Source organism: Benincasa hispida, chromosome 5 (genome assembly GCF_009727055.1).
Source record: "Benincasa hispida cultivar B227 chromosome 5, ASM972705v1, whole genome shotgun sequence".
NCBI classification, from domain to species: Eukaryota; Viridiplantae; Streptophyta; class Magnoliopsida; order Cucurbitales; family Cucurbitaceae; genus Benincasa; species Benincasa hispida.
Window position 1 is genome coordinate 50,268,383 of NC_052353.1, and position 24,069 is coordinate 50,292,451.

Here is a 24,069-nt window from a genome sequence, read left to right on the forward strand (position 1 = left end):
CCACTTGACCCTTCGCCTCGATTTCTAGCACCCTTTGGTTGGTTAATTATCTGGGAGGTGTTTGTTGTGCTGTTGGGGCATCCCTATTCACCTGGGGACAGTCCCTCTTGAAATGCCCTGTTTTTCCACATTGGAAACATACACCTTTGCTACTATAGCATGCCCCAAGATGCCTCTTGCTATAACTAGGGCACGTCGGTCTCTTGTCTGTGCTGGTTACCGACTCACTAGCTTGTGGCATCTTTGATCGGCTAACTGCACTAGCCGAGGGTCTCGTTTTTCTTTTCCTGGATCCCTGTCAACTTGTACCCCTGAATTGGCTTCCACTAGTCTGAGTTGCAACTGGAGGTCAGGATCCCCTGTCTTTAGGCCCTACTACTGCCTCACTGCCCCTTGGCAACTACTCATCATCTGCCAAACTCCGCTCGACTCATGTCTCCATTTCTACTAACCGGTTAAAATCTAACCAATTAGCTGTAGATATCACCAGAGTTCTGATTTCCTTCCTTAAACCTTGTTTAAATTTCTTGCATCTATCTCTTTCCTCAGCAATAATCGGTAGGGCATATTGCGATAACTTTGTAAATTTCTGCTCATACTCTTCCACCGACATCGTTCCCTACATTAGTTTAAGAAACTCATCCTTTTTTGCATCTCGGAACGAGCTGGGGTAGTACTTGTCTTCAAAGGCCTTCTTGAACTCAGGCCATAACATTGCATCTGTACTGGCTCGTCTGGCGGATATCACTTTCCACCATTTCTCTGCTCCTTTCTGTAGTAGAAAGGTGGCTAGCCATACTTTCCTATCCTCTGGACAACTCATAACATTGAAACATTTTTCAACTACATCTAGCCATAACTCAGCTTCAGTCGGGTCTGCTGTACCTTCAAATGTCACAGCCCCTAGGGCTTTAAACCTCTCAATACCATATTTCTTCTCTGGGTCTGCTCGTACTGAGCCCACACTGGCTGCTAACCTCTACGCTATCCTGTCAAAAGCTATATCTTCTAGCTGAGAATCTGCCCTTGCCTGGAGAGTACTAGACTCTCCCTATAACGTCGTTTCCTGACCCACTGGATCATTCACCTTCTTTTTCCCACCCGATTTGTTCTTTCTAACCTCCGGGCCCTTATTGGTAGGGTTAGTATTCCTGCCTCCTGTCTGCTTACTTTGTCTACCACTTTTCCTCGGCATTTCACCTAATACATTGTACACATGTTAGGGACTCACACTTTAGAGATTTAGACTTATGCATGAACTTTCCCTTCTATTACCAAAACTTTATGCTCTGATACCAACTTGTCACACCCCCTCCCAGTTTACCCTTTCAATCTGGAAGAGGATATGGTCATGGTAGTTGCTAGCCCTACTGCCAGCACCCACCACCAAAGCCTTCTAATCTAAATACCAACCTGTTTAAAACATTAATAGTATACGCATACAGTAAGGCTCCCTTAAGGTTCTACAAATATTACATAAACACATGCATAAAGCCATGACATAACATTTACGGAAAAATATTCACAGATGGCCTAAACATTCCTAACAAAGCCCTAGTCCCTCTCAAAACATGTGTAAATAAACAAGCCATCAACCTAAGTTCTTCTGGACAAGTCGGGCCTTTCAGTGACAAGCAGCAGCAGGATCAACCTTGAAAAATCTGACCGCTACCTGAAAAAGGGAAACATAGGAAATCTATGAGCTAGTAGCTTAGTGAGTGTCTAAAGAATCATATTACATCACTATAAACATGTAAATATACTAATGAGTATCTCAAGCAACTGTCTCTAGTTGAGAACGAGCCTACAACACTCTAGCTCCCAACATCTATTACCGGCCAAGAGACCCATACTTCAGCCTCCCTTTGGTGGTGCATGGCCTAGGAGACCCATACTTCGGTCTCTCATTCAAAACTACCTACGTGCACGTGGCTATACTAAGTACCGTCATACCTTAGGTACTTCTGCTTAGATACCTTCTCAAATGTCATTCGGTATCAAGTTTGTCAGGTACCTTCTCAAATGTCCTTCGGGTCAGATACCTTCTCAAATGTCCTTCGGTATTGGGTATTTCGTAGCATCAAATTAAGGTTCATTGCATATCATTTACACAAGAACTCCTTCTCTCATAGCCTTCCCCTAGGAAGCATATTTCAACATTAGAAACTTAACTTTTGTAATGATTACATGACATACCTTGGCGTGTGTTACACATATACAAGCCGGGAACATACGTTAAGTTATTCTGCAACCATTTGTTGCTTGAGGGAGTATAAATTCATCATTAATGTCACTGTAACTTACTTAACCTTATATGCATAAGTATTGGAAACATTAAGTTCATTTAGTCACTCACAGCTCGTCAGGGCTCTTTAATGGTTTATACGCCTTTCCTAGCTCCTCTTGGCCTGAAAAGACATAATTTCGGTTAAACTACTTAGAATTCTTAGCAAAATACCTTAAATAGTTCATCTACTAATGGAACTTTCATCAACAAAGACAACATTGCTAGTGAGATAATCATCATGAGCGAATTCATCCTCATGAGCGAGATACTCATGAGCGAGATCTTCAACACAAAATTAGTGAGATTTCCTTCATAAGCGAGATCCCCATTCCTGATCTCGCTATAGCTCTCCACAGTGAGCTGTTTGCTTGTTCTTCCCAAGCAGCTGTCTGCTTATGTACAGATTCTCTGTTACAACTTCAAAAATTTATAACTTAAAATCCAGACCTCTTTTGAAGAAACTTCCTTCTACAAACTTGTTTAGAATTGAGTTAATTTCTTACCGTAAAATTTCAGTCGAAAATTCCTTATATTTTGGCTTGGAGCTTTAACTCTTCAACTCGGGCCGTGATTAATCCTAGATTCTGCCTTCTCTGCAATTTCTTCATTTCTTGTTCTTCTCCTCCCACAATCTTTCTCTAGCAAGCCAACCTCGAAAACTTGATTCTCCCAGTTTTCAAATAGCACCGATTTCACTAAATTTGCTCATGTCAATTGCCAAAACCAAGCTTTTGAATTTCCTCTTCCTTTTAATCTTCCTGCCGCCTCCTGAGTTCAAAGATTAGATTGCCACGTCAACCCACACTTAGTGCCTCCAGCCAAACCAATAAATGAGTTTCCTCATTTATTATGTTTTTCCTTCCCTTCCTTCATAATTCCTATAAATAAACATGAATTTCTACTTAATAAATATGTAATATAACATTCCTTTGGGAAACATGCTTATCTAGGAAACCTAAAGTTCGAGGTTTACAACATTCCTTGAGGAAAACCAAATTAAAAATCATCAACCTCACAATAAGCTAGTATTAAGTGAGATGTCTAGAGAAAGTATAGATAGATCAACAAGAGTTGTTGATTGAGTAAGTACTTCAATAAGAGTTGTTGATGAAACTGTACTTTACATCCTTCTCAAGAGTTGAGAATGCCTCAACGTAGTGGAGGGTTTGCAATAGTCCAACCGATACATGGGTTTAATCGAAACTCATGTTGTCATACTTAATGATGACTTAGAGGATCCATTCACTTTTAGACAATAAATGGGTGATGTGGATAAGGATTAGTGGATAAAAGCCATGGACCTCAAAATGAAGTTAAAGTACTTCAATTCATTCTGGGATCTTGTAGATCAACCAGAAGGGGTAAAACCCATTGGTTGAAAATGGATCTACAAGAGAAAATGAGATCAAGTTAGTAAGGTACAGACCTACAAAGCTAGACTCGTGGAAAAAGGGTTTACCAAAAGAGAAGGGGTAGGCTATGAAAAAACCTTTTCTCCGATGAAATCTGAAAAATGGATGTCAAGACAACTTTTTTGAATGGCTATCTTAAAGAAAGTATCTATATGTCTCAACCAGAGTGGTTTATTGCACAGGGTCAACAGCAAAAGATTTGCAAGCTTAATAGATCTATTTATGGGATAAAACAAGCGTCTTGATCATGGAACATGAGATTTGATATTGCGATCAAATCTTATGGCTTTGAACAGAATGTTCACGAACCTTGTGTCTACAAGAAGTTTGTCAACAAAACCGTAGTTTTTCTTGTTCTAAATGTTAATGATATTCTACTCATTGAGAATGAAGTAGAATTTCTAGGTGACGTTGAAAAATGGCTAGCCATACAATTCCAAATAAAGGATTTTGGAGAAGCACAATATGTTCTTGCGATCCAAACCGTTCGGAATCGCAAGAACAAAATGATAGCCTTGTCTTAGGCATCTTATGTAGACAAGATGTTGTCTCGATATAATATACAAGATTCCAAGAAATGTATGTTGCCTTTCAGGCATGGAATTAACCTGTCTAAGGAAAAGTGTTCTAAGACACCTCAAGAGGTTGAGGTTATGAAACGAATTCCATATGCAATAGCAATAGGGAGTTTAATGTATGTCATGTTGTGTACTCATCCCCACATATGTTATTCAGTTGGAATTGTCAACAAATATCAGTCCAGTCCTGGATATGATCATTGCACTGCCATTAAAAACATCTTCAAGTATCTTTATAGAACGAGGGACTATATGCTCGTGTATGGTGCTAAGGATCTGATCCTTACTGGGTACACTGATTTTGACTTTCAAACAGATATAGATTCTAGGAAATGTACTTCGGGGTCAGTATTCATTCTGAACAAAGGAGCTATAGTGTGGGGGAGTATCAAGCAACGTTGTATTGCTGACTCCACAATGGAAGATGAGTATGTAGCTGCCAGTGAATAAACTAAAGAAGTGGTATGGCTTAGAAAGTTCTTAACCGCTTTAGAAGTCATTCCAAATATGCATCTGCAAATCACTCTTAATTGTGATAATAGTAGTATAATTGCTAACTCAGAGGAACCTAGACGCCATAAGCGTGGAAAACACATTGAGCGCAAGTGCCATCTTCTCAGGGAGATCATACACTGAGGAGATATGATGATCATGTAGATAGCCTCTGAAGACAACTTGGATGATCCATATAAAGGCCCTCTCAGCTAAAGTGTTTGAGGGTCACCTAGTGGGACTAGAACTGCGAAATATATAAAACTAGGGCAAGTGGGAGAAGTACTGGGTATCTGATGCCCTAGTTTATTCTCTCATTACTCAACATTGTATATTGTATATATGTAAAATCTACTGGAGTTTCCATCCAAGTGGGAGTTTGTTGGGTTGTATGTCCTAAAACTCGCAGTTTGTATTGTTAAACATATTCTATTATAATAAAGATGTTATTGATGTTTATTTAATAAAACTGTTCTTGAATACATAAATTGCTCTTGTAAAGTCTAAAGCTAATAAATTGAAGATCCATGGCTATTATATGAATACTTGAATTTTATGTAGGACATAAGAATGGATCAAGTTTAGTAAATAGCCAAAATGATCTATAGTATATGAATAAGGTTGGTACCTTATTCTGATAACAGTATCAGATGCGGCCCACGCTATAGTTGTTACAATTTGTTGTAAAATGCTACAAACGAAGTTATCCTAAATCCCTCATGTATTGACATGAGGAGCGGGGGCATCCTATGCAATGAGTTTGCATAAGATCGGACCAAGAAATAAGTCACTCTTATTTTATAACGTTGTTTATTGTTGAAAACTGACTATTTCAAAGCGATGACCTAGGTAACTTGACCTTAATTCTAAGCTAACTGTGAACTCCTGTTCATTCGGGATTATCCTTAGATTTTCATGGGTGAGGGATGACTCAATAGAGTCGACTGAATAAGCCTTCCATTTCAAGAGTAAGATCGGGTAGATAGCTGGGGACATAGGGTACAAGATGGAATTCACTCCTACCTGCATTTAGGGATAGTAGAGATGTTGTTCCCGTAAGTGCTGACTCTGGGTCATGAACAACGGGCTCTTCCCTCTCATTGGCCCGAGAGAGACTGGGTTTAGTGATTGGATCACAAATTAATTGTTCATTAGAGAATTAGTGGGACTTAAGGAGCAATATGGAATCTCGGGGGTAAAAAAACTTTTGACTCAACCATTATTATGAACAACCTATGAAGGGTTGACTTACTAATCATGGTTATATCGAGTAGACATATATATCTACAGTGAGGGGAGTGCAACTACTAGGCTTTAGTGGAGTGATCTGGTAGTTAACAAATGGTGGTTAACTAGGATAAGAGTTAAGTCGGTTAATCTCGGATCGTTGAAGCCCATGATCTGTGGGTCCATGGAGTCCCCCTACTAGCTCATATCGGACTAAACCTTAGAACAATGTGACGGACGAATTTGAAGTGTTCAAATTTGATTTTTGGAGCAAAAAGTTAAATATATATGATATATTTAACCTTGTTTAATTGTGAATTAAACATAAGTGAGAGAAAATATGAGATATTTAAATAAGATTTAAATATCAAGATTATGAATACAGATTCATATTGATTGAAATTAGTGTTGGATTTAATGCTAAATTAAGTTAATTTTAAAATTAATTATAAGAATTAATTTTGGGATAAATGAAATTGGTCAAAATTGTAATATAAGTTAAATTAGTTGACTAGGTCAAAATTATGCCAAAAGTCAAAATGTTAACTTTTGACTTTGAAAGTCATAAAGATAAATTTTTGACTTTGAACTTAGAGAGTCAAACTTTGACCATTGACCAAACTAATGGAAAGATCTAACAATACCTTCAATTTTGCATGAAATGGTCTTTAAAATGAAGGGTCTAATAAATTTTAAGCTTCTCGGCCAAGTGGAAATTTATGAGACTATTTGATAATCTCATAATTATTTTCTCTCAAATACTTAATATTTTTCTCTCCAAATTAGTCACTCACCGAATCCCACCATCCCATTCTAAAGCCGAAGAATAGTCGGTAAGACTCTCGTGATGGTCTACGAACCATTCGTGAGGAGATTGGAGCTATTTTGGAGAAGCTTCAAGTCTACAAAGGTTGTATTTCTTCTATCCTTTTATACTTGTTTTAATTGCATGCTTATTCTTTGAAATTAACCTAATTAGAGTACTTTATATTAGTTTTTCCTTCTGTTGCACATATGTTTGTTCCATCGGAGATGACCTTTCACAAATTGCTCGTAAGTACAACTGGGCCAAAATTACCATTTTGCCCTTGTAGTTACATCTAACTCTTTAAGTATCACTGATCCCTCTAATGAATAATAAGTCATAGTCCAACTATGACCAAACCCCTTCGAGCCAAGAGAAGGTGTGGTGCCACATTGTTCAAGCCCTGAATTTGGCCATTCGGTGAGCAATTTGGCCCTTGGACATTAGTGAATGAGTGAATTCCATCTCGTTTAGTTATGTTCTCAGCTCCCAAATCAAATAAATCTAAAAAATGGTAGGCTTATTGAGTAGGTGGTCTAGACACTCTCACTTATACAAATCAAAAGACTGCCTTCATAGGTATGAGTTCACAACTCGCTTAGGATTTAAGTCAATTTACCTATGCTCATTCTGGTGAAATTTAAGTCTACATTATTAACGGTGTTGTATAATGAAACTATTCATTTTGTGGTCTGGTCTTATACAAGCTCCTTTGTATAGAACATCCCCGCTCACATGTATCTAAATGAATTATTAGGAATAGATCATTTGTATCACTTTACAACAATTTTAACATCTAAAAAGCGAATCATATTCATAGTGTCACCGGGATAAGGTACACAGTCTTATCTATCTACTTTGGATCATTTAGGTTTCATGTAAATATGATCCACATGTACGGCTCTACATACATGTTTAAGCTACAAAAGATAACCTCGGACATTAGTTTATTGGTTTTATGGGTTAATGCTATTAAATGTCGAACAAAATACCTTAAATTTTATTAAATAAATAAATCATTTGTGTATTACAATTACAAACTATAGAACCCACAAGATTTAGGGCATCAACCCCAATAGTTATTCCAAGAGGGATATTCAAAGTAAGCGAAGGAAAATTTAAAGGTCCTTGTAAGAGCCCTATTGAAATTCGACTTCGAGGAACATTGTAGGCTCCAAAACACCCTCATGGAGATAGTTGGATTACTTTTGCATACATTGATATATTGACACTATCAGGTGGATGAGTTTTTGATGGCCAAGGAAAAGTGGGTTTGGAAAAGAATTATTGCCATAAAAACATAGATTGTGCTAACCTCCCTATTGTAAGCTCTACTCCTATTTTCTTTTCCTTTCAATTAGTCTCATTCGTCTTTTTGTTGATTTTGAAGCGGTTTGTTGGATGTCCTTCTCTCATATTTTCATTTTTACAATTTGGTAAATGTTCTTAATATGATAATTTTTAAGGAATATCAAATTCTGAACTAAATTCACAGTTTGAAAAATTAGGTAAGAAAGCTAAATTTTCAAAACATAAAGATTATATTATAGAGAAAACTCGTCATTTTGTCCATCCCTATAAAAATTCGTGGCTTTCACCTTATCTTTGACAGAACTAATTGATCATATAAAATGAGTAGATTTTAACTTTCGACTTCATTACCAATTCAATTGTGAGGAGAATAACATCATTCGATAGCAAGAACTTCCATGTCAACATACTAGGCTGCAACAACCTCTCATTCCATGGTGTTAACATAATTGCACCAGAAAATAGTCCCATCACAGATGGAATACACATTGGCCGATCAATTGGGATCTTAATAAAAAAGTCTCGAATTGCAATAGGAGATGATTGCATCTCCCTTGGAGACGGAAGCAAATGAGTATAAATCACCAACGTGACATGCAGGCCTGGACATGGAATAAGTATTGGAAGTCTTGGAAAATACACTAATGAAGAACTTGTTAAAGGTATCATAGTAAAGAATCGCACCAAATGATAGAGTAAATTAACATCCAACGAAGAAAAACAAAATCAATAAGCACTCTAATTATACTTAATTTGAGTTGAAAACATGCTTCAAAATACATTTGATGAAACCTCTTAAAAACAGCTAAGCTCCATGTAAAGATGCTTTAATCTACAAGTAGACCACCATGAAGATCTTCTCTACTATTCTGTTACAAGGATTGTGTGGTGGAAACACTAAATTGAGCTAGTTTTGATGAAGATTGAAGAAGGTTTGGATAGGCTTTTAAATTCTATAGAATTCTTGTAGAAATTCTAAATGCTTGGCTAATCATTCAGCCCAACACTCTAATTTATAAAACTTTTATCACGCAATCTCAAAACTTGCGTGAAGGTCAGCTCCTTCTTTATGGATTGAGTGGAATTGGATAAATAAGGTGCTTGCACCATAGTGGAGATTTCCAACTTTTGGAAATTTCTATTTTGTTGTTTTTTTCAGATTTTTGTTTACAAAAAAGATTTCTAAAAACAATTTACAAATAAACTAATTTATTTGTTTATTAATTTTATAAAATTAATTCAACTAGTTAATTTTAAATAAAACTAATTGATTAAACCTTTAAATTAATTTTGTTAATTTAATATATAATATTAAATTAATAAAATACCAATGTCACTACAATAAATTTAATTTCATATAATTAATATTTAAATCATAATTTAAATATTAATTAATTCTCCAATTTTGTTTAATTTTGATAAAATTAAACATTTCAATTGCATTGAATACAATTAATAGAAACCCTAATTGAATTTGAACATTTAAAATTCTAAACCGTAATTTCAAATATCATCAAGGTTACTCAATTACTAATCTAAATTACGAGCTAGTAGAGGGACTTTATGGACCTACAGACCATGAGTTCCAACCATTTGTAATTAATTGAAGTGAATCTAACACATAATACAAAAGTAAGTATGATGTTTGTAACAAGATAACTAACAAACAGAATAACTTAATATAAAAAAATAATAGTAAAGGTAGTGAGATACTGATAATGGGCAGAAATGCACGTTATCATAGTGCTAAGTTCTTAAACAATGTTGGATTGCGTTGATAAAAATATGTTAAATTGCATCCATCAAGCATCAATTTCATAATAATGCGGTCGCATGTGTTCAACGCATGGGAACAATTGATTTTTGTATTTTTATGCAGAATATGTGTTAAAGCAAGGCAAGAATTGTGATCATAGGAAATCATCGATCGAGCGCAACTTCACCGCAAGGCTTTGCAATGATTGTACTCGCAAACATTCGCCCAAGAAGAATTGCCGCAACTTGGTTAGTGCAACATGGTGGGCGCATCTAGGTGAAAGTCTAATTAATCGCGTTCGGACAGAAAACTGATGACCGTCGAATCCGAATTAAGTTGACAGCCGATAACGATCACAAGTACATTCAACTTTTCGGTGACAAATATTCGGCACATCAGTCAGGAATTAAAGTTGTCCCATCTATACAATCATGAGAGAGAATCCATCGTTCACCTTGGATATTCTATAAATACCAGAGGCATCCTTCAGAAAAGGGGTTCACCAGTTCACTATTCCTTGTTCCACAAGTTCACACGTCTTTGTTCATAGTTTTCTTTCGTTTTAAGGCGGACGCGATAGAGAAGGTTGTGTCAATAGATCGTTCCTGTAAGCTTGGGAGAGCGCCGAAAGCTTCAAGGACAGAGAGAGGGCCGACGCCTATAGAAGCGGGAACATCTTTAGAACCGAATAGAGAATACAGTGTAAAAGCCTCGGTCAGCAAGGAATTGCTACCAGGCTCTCTAACTTTAACTTCCATTGATATTTTGTACTCCACTCATTTTATTGAAATGGAATCTACTTCTCTATAGCTGTTCACTCTATGTTATTTAAGCATGAGTGGCTAAATTAGTTGAATGGGTTGAGAAGCATTTAGCTAGCATAACTAGAGAATCTTCATTATATGCGATTATCTTGTATTATGTATGCTTCATTCGTCCATTAGAGATACTCGGGGGGGGAGTCTAAGGACAGGATCTAGGCTTGGGAAGGTCATGTTAGAATCTAGGCTCGGGAGAGTCAGATTAGAACGCATAATCAAGAGATAGGAACTCAGGAATGAGTACTATTTCTTATCAACGCATCGCATGCATCCTAAAGATAGGATATGATTGAATTTTATATCATTAAGAAATAGGAACTTGCTTTTATGCATTTTGCATCATCGCATAGGACAAGAGTAGAGACTTAGAGATAAGCTCTATGGACACTTTTGCATTCAACACATGCGTCCTAGACTTAGGAGCATCGCATTTGCATTGGAAAATGACTTACTGTGCATGGTGGTAGCATGATCGCATAGTCTGATGCATTCCCAAGTAATGCTAGCTAAAGATCTTCTCAACTTGTTCATCGCATACTCAGTGCATTTATCACACAACTGACTTTTTCAAATCTGTCGCATTTTGTTATTTTCTCATTAACGCAATCAACAACAAACCAACAATTTATTTATTTGGTTACCGCAAAGTTTTCCTAAAAATTACCAACGCAACCTATTTTTACAAGTCCCTGTGTTCGATCCTGGACTTACCAAGAAACTCAGTGGAATTTACACTTGGATTCCGCTGAGGAAACTTGAGTGCACAACGCATATCATCCACATTTCCACTTCATAAAGTTAAGCATTAGATATAGAGATTGGTAACCAAGTTCAGTGCAATATCACCTACATCTGAGAAGCTATGTACCTGATGAAAAGAAACTTCACTATATAAAGAGTTTAGCAATTACAAAAAAATACTTAGCTGATAGACTCTCTCATCAGTGACTCACATACAACTTGCTCTTCAGTTTCAATTTAGGGCCCCTTAGTTTGGTCTCCCCTCACTTCCACAATAATGCTTCTTCAAGCTTTGTATGAGATCCTTTCAATACAACATACTTATGCTCCCTCTAAGTGTGAGATCTTCTCATCTGATGCTTCATAAGCATGCTTTTCCCAAACATTGATTGAGCTCCCCCTTGATACAACATCAAAAACCCATCTTGAGTTTTTATTTACTTCGTAAGTGATTTGTTATACTTTCAAAAATTAAGCCAAGCCTGATTGATTGTTGGAAACAAACCCACAATAGGGAGATACAAAGTTTTTTTTAAATAAAAAAAAAAAAACAATCCCAGTACATGAAGGTTGAGACTTAGACAATCCTTAAGCCCAAAACTCTTGATGCACATAATTTTCTAATAAAAATATTAACTCTAAAATTAAACAAGACCACAAATCACAACCCTAGCCCATTTCCATTTTGGGCGAAACGGTCTACTAATTCTTTGATTTCAGTTAGTAAGAGGAATTTTGAACTAAAAAACAAATTGTAGAAGCTAAACTAAAAAATGGAATCCTGCACAATTTTAATAAACAAGTTCAATGATATTCCTGGTATAGTAGATGCTATCACACAGACAATCATACTCAATTCGATGGAATTGTCTGATCTTAAAGGAGAGTTTCTATAATTTTGTATGTGAGGGGTTATTTCTTGGTTTCATCCACTCATTAATAACTTGATTGTTTTTGGATAATAGTAGATAGAAATAATGCTTGTTATGATCCTATTGAAACCATTTTAGTTATGAATAGCGGCTAAATTGGTGTATTACTAGATCACGCACCTATTGCCACAGCTGTAACTAATCAATGATAACCCTCCATAGATTTGCCTATATAAGCTACAGCTAAAGTTACAAAAATTAAAGCTTGACTACCACTTGTAAATAACCCAAAGAACATAACGGGTATAGGAACTATTAAAGATAAAGAAAAATGAACAACTACTAATTCATCAACTAAATATTTCCAAAAAGTTTAAAACTAAGGGATAAGAGTTTTGTAAAATCTAGTTTAAGTTTCATTTTTGTTTTTATTTTTTTAAGAAGATTTGATAAGTACAAGAAAAAAGGAAGGATTTTTTCCGCATCAAATTGAATTTAATTTTCGAACTATAAGAATCTGCATCCTGAATTATTATAAACCAACTAGTCGGATTCACATTTTACACAATCTTCGCTTTCTAGCATGAAACCAATAACCAAGAGAACCCTTAATACTACAAATAGGAATTTTTATAATTTTCTATTGAATGAATGGTACATGATTCTACCTCCACAAGCATCAAGAAAAGAAGAAACAAATTATATTATTTAGTGCTTCATTTCTTTATTTATTGTGAAATTGTGTTGTTGTGTCAGAAGAAGGATAGCTATACTGATTCGGTATACCCTAAAGACACACTTAGTACAATATTGATGATATTACAAAGATATAATTTTCACATACTTATCTCGTCTTTTATGGGATCGATCCCCTCTTGACTGTACAAGAATATGTGGAGCTCGATATGTCCTCTTTCAGATGTGAATCTATTTGATTCAGAGGGGAAGAACTTACATGAGTATCAATTGAAACATGTGTTTGATACACACTCCATGTTCTAAGAAATATTTACCATCCGAAATGAGGAAAAAACGGAATCTTTATCTAAAGAAATGTCAAAAAAACTCCTACATTTCTTTTAATAATGTAATTTTAAGAAATAGAAAATAAAAACCCATGTTGCCTTGTGTTTAAGGCTTTTTCAAACACCAACGTCTTTTTAACTCTTCCTATTTTGGTTATATATTTTTTTCTTTTAGGAATCTTTTACTATGTTATCTTAAATTTGTCATGGAAGATAAAATATGGACTGGATTGATATTTTTATTTTTTTATTTTAACTATGAAATAAACATTTTACAATTTTAAAACAAGTGTAAATTTTTATTGCTTATATTTCTTCAATTTCTTTATTATATAGTTAGAGATTTGATGTTGGCTATAGTTTTTAACATTGTTGTAGAAGTTGTCCCTTGAGATATATGACATCCTGTTCCACGGTTTTTACTTTATGAAATTTCGGAACGTGGTTCCTCACACACTATACAAATGTCACAAAAGATGTTCTAACAAAGTTAAAAACAACAATATTAGTAATAGATAGTAAATCAAGCATGAACACACAAGAGTTGATAACTAGTTTGGTGAACAACCACCTATGTTTAGGGGACAATGTACCCAGGAAAGATAATCTACTAATATATATAAAAGTTAAGAAATTACAAAGTTGTTCTTATTTGTAACTAGCAAAGATTACAGTGACATATATAGAGACCAACTTTATTAATTACTAGGCTCCTCCTAGATGTGAAACTCCCCCTCACTCGGACTTAAGCTCCTCCTAAGTATATGAATATTAGTGCGATGACACTTAGGCTCCCGCTAAGCATGTGAGACCCACAATCACTTAAAGATATTTTTCCTTCGACTTTTGAACTCCCTTCCACATGAGAACTTAGGCTCCCCCTAAGACTTGAGAACTTTCTTCTTGTTGCATAAAGACTCGAGTTCCTTCTGAGTATGGAGAATTCCTTCTTGATCAAATTTGTCTTAGCTCCCTCTAAGACTTGAGAACTTCTTTCTTGGTTATGAAAATGCTCAATGTAATCTGTAAGAGCTAGTGAAGAACATGCTACCACAAACAAAGAACAAAATCTTCTTCTTTAAATCAATACAATGTAGTAAATATTTTGTCGAATTCACACACCGATCTCACAAAAAGAAAATATGAAGATATCCCACATATAATCGACAAATCATCAAAAAGGAAAGCATCTCAGAGAAAATATTCTGTAGAATAATTTAAAAAGGAAAGAAATATTCTGTAGAGTAGGCAACTTGAAGAACAACCTCTGAGAAAAGTATCGAAAGAGACAAAGTCTTAGACAACTTCTAAACATCCCAAGGAGCAAATGCTAGAAGCCTTAAACAAATAAATAGCTAATTTCACATATTTAACAAACTCCCCATTTGGCTAAGATATATTTTCTTAAGACAGAACGCTTTCACAATAGCCAAACCATAACGACGTTATGGCATGAATAATAACGCTGATGAAACCAACGCTGATAGAACCAAAGTGTAAATAAGAGTCCTATAGAAATAAGGCAGCAAACAAACAGTCTTAATTCAGAAGAAACAAGACAACATAAATTGAAGCAGATAAAAACAATGAACAACAGCAACAATAGTACCAACAATAGCCCAAATACCAAACTAAACATTTGCAGCTGCTAACCATTAAACCAAAACCTACTCCCCCTCTGGCTTAAAAAAAATCACGAAGAAGACCCAGTCTTTTCACGATCATAAAAAACTTTCATCATCATATTCAGAAGCAGAGTAACTCCACACTTGTAAACAAAAGCACGGTCAATCTCATCATTGAGCATTTGAAGTTCAGCAGACAATGAGTGCATAAGGCGTTGGCCAAAAGAAGATGTTACAAGCTCAGCATTCGGGGCTTCTTCATTTGTTTTTGGAGATGGAGGAGCAATATTAGAAACATGGTGCCCTTGAAACAATTTGTAACTGAAGTTAAGAAACCCAAGATTAGAATCAATAGGTTCATCGACGAAGATTAAGTTAGGTTTTGGGATAACATGATACCAAAAATAAGATGAGGATTTGCAGTAAGTAGTCTGAGCACCTGAGTGTTGAGATGTATTCTCTAAAACCTCGTACTTAATAAGTTATTTAGGTTATTTCATGAGACGTGGACAGTATGTATTGGACATATAAGTTCATCATATTCAAGTACTAACCTAAAGGGTCTATAGTATATGGATAAGCTTGAGTACCTTATCTTGGTAACACTATGGATACGATATACTTTGTAAATGTTACAACTGTTGTAAAGTGTTACAAACAATTTTATCCAAGTCGTTCATGTGGAGAGATGCGAGTGGGGGTATCTTATACAAAAAGTTTAGACAGGACTGCGAAATATTTAATCTCTCTTTGTAACACCGTTGACTGAAGAGATTAATATTTCATAGGATAACCATGTAACTTGATCTCAATCCTGAATGAGTTATAGAGTCCTGTCTATGAGGGTGGTCCTTTGATTTTTATGAGTGATAATGACCCGAGTCATTGATTCAATTAGTCTACCATCTTGAGGATATGTCCGAGTAGGGAGCTAGGAATATAGCTACACAAGATAGAATTGGCTCCTTCCTACCTTTAGGGTAAATAGAGGAGTTGTTCCCTTAAGTGTTGATTCTAGATCTTGAACAAAGGATACCCATCTCACTGGCCTGAGAGGTATTAGGTTTATGGTAGGACCATAAACAGATTTTCATTAGAGGGATTAGTGGTATTTAAAAAGTAAGAGATAATTAGAAGGGTAAAATGATAATTTTACCCAATTGTAATTATGAACTGCTCAAGAAGGATTGACTTACTATAATGGTTAAATCAATGGATGTAGAAATATTCTATAGTGCGAAGAGTGCACAGTTATGGGTCTTTAATGGAGTGACCCATGTTGTGGGTTTGGCTATGTTGGGAATGGGTCTAGGAGCTTGCGATCGCTTAGTTCGAGTGCGCGGTATTCGTGCAGTGTAGCGGTCATGTTGGACGAACCTTCTTGTGTTGCTGTGTTGCTGTGATCGAGCATTTGTGATCAAGGAACTCAAAGATAAGTTTACAAAAGTGTGTTGATTCTTGTCCTTGATCTTTTGTCTAGCATGCTGTAATTTCTGTAATTTAGCATAACAATATGTTTCCATTTTTTATTGTAATTTTTGTAATTTAGCATATCCGCATGTTTCTATTTGTGATTGTAATTGTAAAGTTCATATACTATTGTAATTTTGAATGATCCTTCCGCTACTCATGGAAATCTTCGTATTCGATTTCCTTCAGGCTGGCTAATAATATTTCTTTTATTATGTTGGATATTTTGTCTCTGTCTTGGTATTGGTATTCTTTCCTTATTGTGGCAGATTTGTTGGGATGATCTTTTCCTTGTTTGATTTGTTGTCGTTGGTGGTTTTATTGCCTTTTGAGGATTGTATTTATTTGTGTTTCATTTGTTGTTTTAGGGTAAGCCCTTTTTTTGTCTCTAGGGTTGATCGATTGAAAAACAGAGAATCTCATGTGGACTGTGTAGCTACTTAATCAGTGTGATAATCAAAAGCCTTGCGGTTCTTTTGAAATTATTTTCTCCTCTCTCAATTTCTATACTTTCCAAATCCATTTCGATGGCATCCAATAACCAAATCTCCCAGGAATCCGAATTTGAAGATGGCTATAGCGATGGCCTATAATCTCCGCGGCGAGGATCTTATCAGAGAGCTCTACAATGGATTCAACTTCCGATTGATAGAGAGAAGGGAGTGATCAATTTCGAGAGCTTGAAGAGGAATGCGATCGTGCTAGGGTTTGAGGATCTGAGAAATGGTGAGCTCAATCAGATGGAATTAGGTGTTCTTATGTTCAGATTCAGTCCTCAATTGATTGATGCTTCCCGCTACAACTTCCATGAATGTCTTCAACTCTAATTTTGTGTTCTTGATTTTTCTCCCAATTTGTTCTATATTCGATTATTGATTTTCTGTTCTAATTTTTTTTATTCAATTTTGGAATGAAATTAGTGAAATATACTAGAAAAATTACAAACAAATTTAAGTTGTTATTTGTTGTTAACTTCATCTAGTTTTTTCCCCATTTTTTCTGAATTGGATTATTGATTTGTTTTTGTGTATTGTTCTAATCTTTTAGAACATCTTATTATAAATATATTTTAAGGATATTTCACATAATATTTAAGTCCAAAATTCTCTTTATCAAGTTAATGCAAATGATTTTGTTCAACTTAACAAACCCATCTAATAAGAAATCAAATTTTTAAAATGATTGTTTGGAATTAATGATCAAGAATTAAACCTTATACCATATTTCAAGATCATCAATAATAAATGTGTATTTAAAAAAATAAAAAAAATATATATACAATCTATATGTTATTCAAACAAAAGATTGATAGAATTATTGAATAAAAAAATTTCAAAATAAAAAATAGTTATCATAAAAATAGATTACATAAAGTTCAAAAAATTGCACAAAAATCCCTGACATATGAACTCTCTACACCCAACAAAAATCCAGATAAAACAACTCTACACCCCAAATACAGACTTATAAATTCCACAAATGGGCCCAAACAGTTCTAAAATCAAAGAATTATCTAATAGTTTTCCACAAGATTAAAATTAATTTTGACATACTCCTATCATTTGACATCGACTCAACCTTTAATTTTACACTTATAAATACATTTTATGTACTATTAAAATTTATTTTGAATGATTAAAAATATTTTTCGAGTGATTAAATTAATAAATAATTTGTTATACTAAACAAGTTAAGCGGTTAAGATTTTTATATATTCATACTCCCAAACAGCCCTAAAAATCCTGTCCTTTTCTACATCCATCAAGTATTTGAGGTTCAATTTTGGAAAAAGTTCAATCTTTTGTTGTATTTTGGTTGAGAAACATTGATTCTTAACTCCTAAATTTAATATATATATATATATATAATACGAATACGTGTATGAGTATGAAGTCTTGAACTTCGAATGCATATATGTGCCTTAAGGTCATCTACCCTTAAGGTCAGAAGTCAAAATTGCACTACTCCCATTTGATGTACTAACAAAAACTTGTATTCTTATTCCAAACTAGGGTTAGGAAATATTTTAAGAACCATTCAACTCAAAAAACTAATATCATCTAATGCATTTTAAGCTTCATATTTCATCCTACATCTCCAATCTCTAAGAACAATGGCCGCCGCCGCCGCTCCCTCCCACCATACCTCCCTCCACATTGCCATGTACCCTTGGTTTGCCCTTGGCCATCTCACTCCATTTCTCCATCTCTCCAACAAACTAGCCAAAAAAGGCCACAAAATCTCCTTCTTCATCCCCACCAAAACCCTTTCCAAATTTGAGCCCTTAAATCTCTTCCCTAATCTCATCACCTTCATTCCTATCACCCTTCCTCATGTCCATGGCCTCCCACATGGGGCAGAGACCACTTGTGATGTCCCTTACCCTCTCCACAACCTCATAATGACATCCATGGATCTCACTCAACCTCAAATCACTATCCTTCTTCAAACCCTAAAGCCCCATGTCATTCTCTTTGATTTCACTCATTGGTTGCCAAAATTGGCTAGTCAATTGGGTATCAAATCGATCCATTATTGTGTCACTAGTGCAGCCATGATTGCTTATACTCTAACCCCTTCAAGGAAATTTTCTAAAAATGATTTAAGTGAGGAAGATCTCATGAAACCCCCATCTGGTTACCCTAGTTCCACCATCAATATTCATCTCCATGAAGCAAGAGCTTTTGCATCAAGAAGAAAGTGGAAGTTTGGGAGTGATGTATTTTTCTATGATCGTCAGTTCATTAGTTTTAGTGAATGTGATGCAATAGGGTTTAGGACATGTCATGAGATTGAGGGAGATTTTGTGACTTATCTTCAAAATGAGTTCAAAAAACCTGTTTTCCTTACAGGGTCGGTTTTGCCCGAACCACCAAACACGCCTCTGGAGGAGAAATGGGAAAGTTGGCTTTCTGGGTTTAAGAAGGGTTCGGTGGTATATTGTGCATTTGGGAGCGAGTGTACGTTACAAATGGAGCAATTTCAAGAACTTTTGTTGGGGTTTGAGCTTTTGAACATGCCCTTCCTCGCCGCACTCAAACCACCATTCGGGGCGGAGACAATTGAAGCTGCATTGCCGGAGGAGTTCACGAAGAGAGTTGGAGTACAAGGGGTGGTCTTCGGGGGATGGATTCAACAAGAGAGGATTTTGGAGCATCCATCTGTGGGATGCTTTGTTACTCACTGTGGGTCTAATTCTTTGAAGGAAGCATTGGTGAATAAATGTCAATTGGTGTTGCTGCCTCAAGTTGGGGATCAAATTATAAATGCAAGGATGATGGGAAACAATCTTAGGGTTGGAGTGGATGTAGAGAAAAGGGAAGAGGATGGATGGTTTACAAAGGAAAGTGTATGTAAAGCTGTGAAGATTGTGATGGATGAAGAGAATGAAATTGGAAAAGAAGTTAGAACAAATCATGCTAAAATAAGGGATCTTTTGTTAAAAAAAGATTTGGAAGAGTCTTATATTGATGGTTTTAGCCAGAATCTTTGTGATTTGGTGGCATGCATGGAAAACACATCCAAAAACATGTAGAAAACAGGTAAAAGCCATGTCATTTATTTTTCCTATGAGCTGTTGAGAATGACTATATGTTAACGTATAGTGTTTTGAAGAGTTGGGCTTTAGTTTGTTGAGTCTTTTTTTCCTAAAATGTTCCAATTTTGCACAAATCTAGGGTGATGAATGGATTTATCTTTTTCATCAATTTTTAAATGTTGCTATCTTCTTTTAAACGAAAGTATTATTGAATAAGGGTAATGCTTTTATGCAAGTTCAGAGTATAGCTTTTTATTTTCACTTACCAAAACCATGTGATTTTTTTTAATCATGAAATTAATGATACCCTAAATGGTTCTTTCAATAACATAGCAATATGATTATCAAAATCCATCATTTTTTTACTAGCTATGCCACCATTAATTTGTGGCTATAAAAAGCTTTTGTTTTCCTTCATATGGTGGGTGTTGTTTTGTTGGGTTTGGCCACTTTTTAGTTTCTTAAATAAATCCAATTGTTCATAGGGGAGTAAGGGGCAGATTTTGCAGCACACCCATTAATGTAATGACTTAGGAACAATAAACAAATTTTAGTTATCAATTTGTGTTTAGATTAAAAGTGAAAAGATGGTGGGTTAATAATAAATATATCATACACCACCTTCAATTCACAACTCTCATAACCTCTTTTAGTTTCATTGCGACTTGTCTTCTATTCTGCAACTGATATATATAGAGAGCTTTGAATGCAAAATAAATTAACATCATCTTCTCACACAAATTTCCAAACATCATACATAAAGAATAAATAAATAAAAGAGAAAAAAAGAGGATATGAGTGTTATCACATCGAGCATCATGGTCACTACATTCTTGATGTCATTGCTATCATTTACAATTGAGACTCAATCTCGTGTTGATGTTATTTTTCCTTTGAGGAAGTATGGTAACATTGTGCCTGGTGTTGATGTCACTGAGGTAAACACACAATAAGATATATGTAAAAATAATTACTCATTGAACTAATATGTTGTTTTTGCTAATTTTTGTTATCCGTGAAACATAGGCTTTGAAAGATGCATGGAATGATGCATGTGCATCTGTTCGTCCATGTGCAGTGGTTATTCCAAAAGGGATATTTAAAGTAAGTGAAGCAAAATTTAAAGGTCCTTGCAAGAGCCCTATTGAAATTCGACTTCGAGGATCATTGCAGGCTCCAAAACACCCTTATGGAGATAGTTGGATTACTTTTGCATATGTTAATAGATTGACACTATCAGGTGGAGGAGTTTTTGATGGTCAAGGAAGAGCAGGTTGGGAAAAGAATGATTGCCATAAAAATATAAATTGTGCTACGCTTCCTATAGTAAGCTCTATACCTGTTGTTTTCCTTTTAAATTTCATTCGTCTTTTGTTGATTTTGAAGGAGACGTTTGATAGATATTGTTCTCTGCTATTTTAATTTTTACAATTTGGTAAATATTTTTATACTTTATGATAATATTTAGGGAACTAAAGTTTTCGACTAAATTTTAAACATTAAAAACATCAAGTAAGAAAGTAAAATTTTCCAAATAGAAAGACTACAGAGAGAGAACTCATAATTTTGTCCCTCCCTATAAAAGATTGTAATTTCACTCGACTATGACATGACTTATTGATCATATAAAATGAGCAGAGTTTAAGGTTCGACTTCATTACCAATTCAATTGTGAAGAGAATAACATCACTTGATAGCAAGAACTTCCATATCAACGTCCTAGGTTGCAACAACCTCACATTTCATGGTGTTAACATAATTGCACCAGAAAATAGTCCCAACACAGATGGAATACACATTGGTCGATCAATTGGGATCTCAATAACAAAATCTAGAATAGCAACAGGAGATGATTGTATTTCCCTCGGAGATGGAAGCAAACGAGTAAAAGTCACCAACGTGACATGTGGACCAGGTCATGGAATAAGCATAGGAAGTCTTGGAAAATACACTAATGAAGAACCTGTTGAAGGTGTCATAATAAAGAACTGCACCATAATGAACACCACTAATGGTGTTAGGATCAAAACATGGCCAGCATCTCCTGTTTCTGGTACTGCCACCAACATGCATTTTTCAGATATTATAATGGTCAATGTTAGCAACCCAATTCTCATTGACCAAGAGTATTGCCCATGGAATCAATGCAATCGCAAGGTATTGATCACATTCTCAAAACTTCCATTTCAAAATTCTTCATGTCAACTTCACAAATAAATTTTACTTCTCATTTTTATTTTTCAGATTCCATCAAAGATTAAAATTAGTAAAGTGAGCTTTAAGAACATTAGAGGAAGTTCTGCAACTCCAATGGCAGTCAAACTTATTTGTAGTCGCAAACTGCCATGTGACGAAGTAAAAGTAGCCAATATTGATCTCGTCTACAATGGAAAAGAAGGTCCCATTAAATCTCTGTGTATGAATGTGAAACCCATCATTTCGGGGATACAAAATCCTCAAACCTGTTCATTACCCTATTAATTCAATATGATGGACAACCTTAATTAAAATAGGCAACTCCTCTGTCTTTTGTTTATTTTACTTTTCCAAGTAAACAAGATGGTCAAATGTTCGAGGGAGGCTTGTAAAATGATTATCCTTAAACTTTTTAAGTCTTGTGTCTTGAAACATGATACTTTTTTAATATAATCTCATTGATAATAACTTGGGTTGACTCTACTTATTAACTTTAAATTCTTTTTATCCCTTTTTTTTAGAGGAAATGACCATGTTTTAAACTAAACGATTTTACTAAAACTTATAAAAAATCAAATACTTTATCGATATCATTCTACTATAGAAGTTCATTTCAATTAACACAAATTACATAAAATTATACAAAAATCTATTATACTCATATAAAAACAAATGTTTCACCATAAGAAATTCCAGTTGTTCATAGCGAAACCTGTCAAAAAAACCTAAAAAAAAGCTTCGAACTCCTTTCCCTCACGGTAGTTGGATCGTCGATACGATTGTCGGAAGCACACCATCACCAAAATACCCATTTTTTGGGATATATAGTGTTGAGTTTGATGTTCTAAATCTCGCGGATCCTATAATTTGTAATTGAATTGTATAAATCGTTTATTTATTTAATAAAATATGAGGTACTTTATTCAACATTTAGTAGCATCACAAAACTAATAAACAAACATCCAAGGTTATTTTTTGTAGCTTAAACATGTATGTAGAGTCATCGTGACACTACGAACATGGTCTGCTTTGTAGATGTTACAATTGTTGTAAAGTCTGAATCCTGAATGAGTTGTGAACTCCTGTCAATGAAGGTGGACCTTTGATTTGCATGGGTGAGAGTGGTTCGTTCGCTGACACAATATGCCTACCATTTGGAGATTCGTCTGATTGGTGAGCTAGGAACACAGCTACACAAGATGAAATTCACTTCTTCCCTAATATCGGGGCAAGTAGATAAATTTCTCACTTAAGGGCTAATTCTAGGGCTTGAATAATTGGCGCCACACCCTATATTAGTTCGATGGGTTTGGTCATAGTTGAACTATGACTTATAGTTCATTATAGGGATCAATGATACTTAAGAAGTTAGATGTAACTACATGGGTAAAACGGTAATTTGGGCCCAGTTATACTTATGAGTAATTTCTAAAGGATCGTCACATTGTTGACTAGTTATATTAAATGGACACGAAAATATATCTGTAATGCGAAGAGTATAACGTTGATCTTTAGCGGGGGTCTTTATGTTGAGCTTAGAAGGCATGAATGTGTGCGGCATTGAGTGAGGTTGCCTTAATCGTTATGGTCGCGTGTGTGTGTGATGGCCAGGTCAAGGCTTGCATGCAAGTGAGGCCATGTGATGGCCACAAGACTAGGCGATGGCATCGTGAGACGCTGAAGCACGTGTTGGCCAAGTATGATGCATGTGTCCAAGTGACCCTTACGTTGATGAATGTTTGAAGGATGAGCCATGCGTTGGAGAGTAAAGGAAGCCCTCAACTTAATCACCAACCTAAAAGGGATAGCTGTTGAGGTTAGGGAAATAAAACTCACTTATTGGGCTAGCTCGGACCTTAAGTTTGGATTGAGGCATGCAGCTTCTACTATAAAAAGAAGTTTCACTTCAGGCT

The 24,069-nt window shown here is 35.3% G+C and overlaps 2 protein-coding genes across 2 annotated transcripts; both read left to right on the plus strand.

The window, feature by feature from the left end:
- Positions 1 to 18,535: 18,535 nt before the first annotated feature.
- Positions 18,536 to 19,957, plus strand: LOC120077375 (cyanidin 3-O-galactoside 2''-O-xylosyltransferase FGGT1-like). Its single transcript, XM_039031259.1, has one exon. The coding sequence runs from the start codon at positions 18,536 to 18,538 to the stop codon at positions 19,955 to 19,957; it is 1,422 nt and encodes a 473-aa protein (XP_038887187.1).
- A 797-nt stretch (positions 19,958 to 20,754) lies between these two features.
- LOC120077376 (exopolygalacturonase-like) lies at positions 20,755 to 22,441 on the plus strand. The gene is made up of 4 exons (XM_039031260.1): positions 20,755 to 20,898; positions 20,987 to 21,286; positions 21,599 to 22,117; positions 22,205 to 22,441. The coding sequence occupies exons 1-4, from the start codon at positions 20,755 to 20,757 to the stop codon at positions 22,439 to 22,441; spliced, it is 1,200 nt and encodes a 399-aa protein (XP_038887188.1).
- Positions 22,442 to 24,069: the final 1,628 nt, after the last annotated feature.

Excerpts from the sequence above, each read along its gene's own strand:
- LOC120077375 (XM_039031259.1), top strand. The coding sequence starts at position 18,536 with ATGGCCGCCGCCGCCGCTCCCTCCCACCATACCTCCCTCCACATTGCC.
- LOC120077376 (XM_039031260.1), top strand. The coding sequence starts at position 20,755 with ATGAGTGTTATCACATCGAGCATCATGGTCACTACATTCTTGATGTCA. Across the intron at positions 20,899-20,986 it reads CTGGTGTTGATGTCACTGAG|GCTTTGAAAGATGCATGGAA; the intron begins GTAAACACACAA and ends CGTGAAACATAG. Across the intron at positions 22,118-22,204 it reads GGAATCAATGCAATCGCAAG|ATTCCATCAAAGATTAAAAT; the intron begins GTATTGATCACA and ends TTTATTTTTCAG.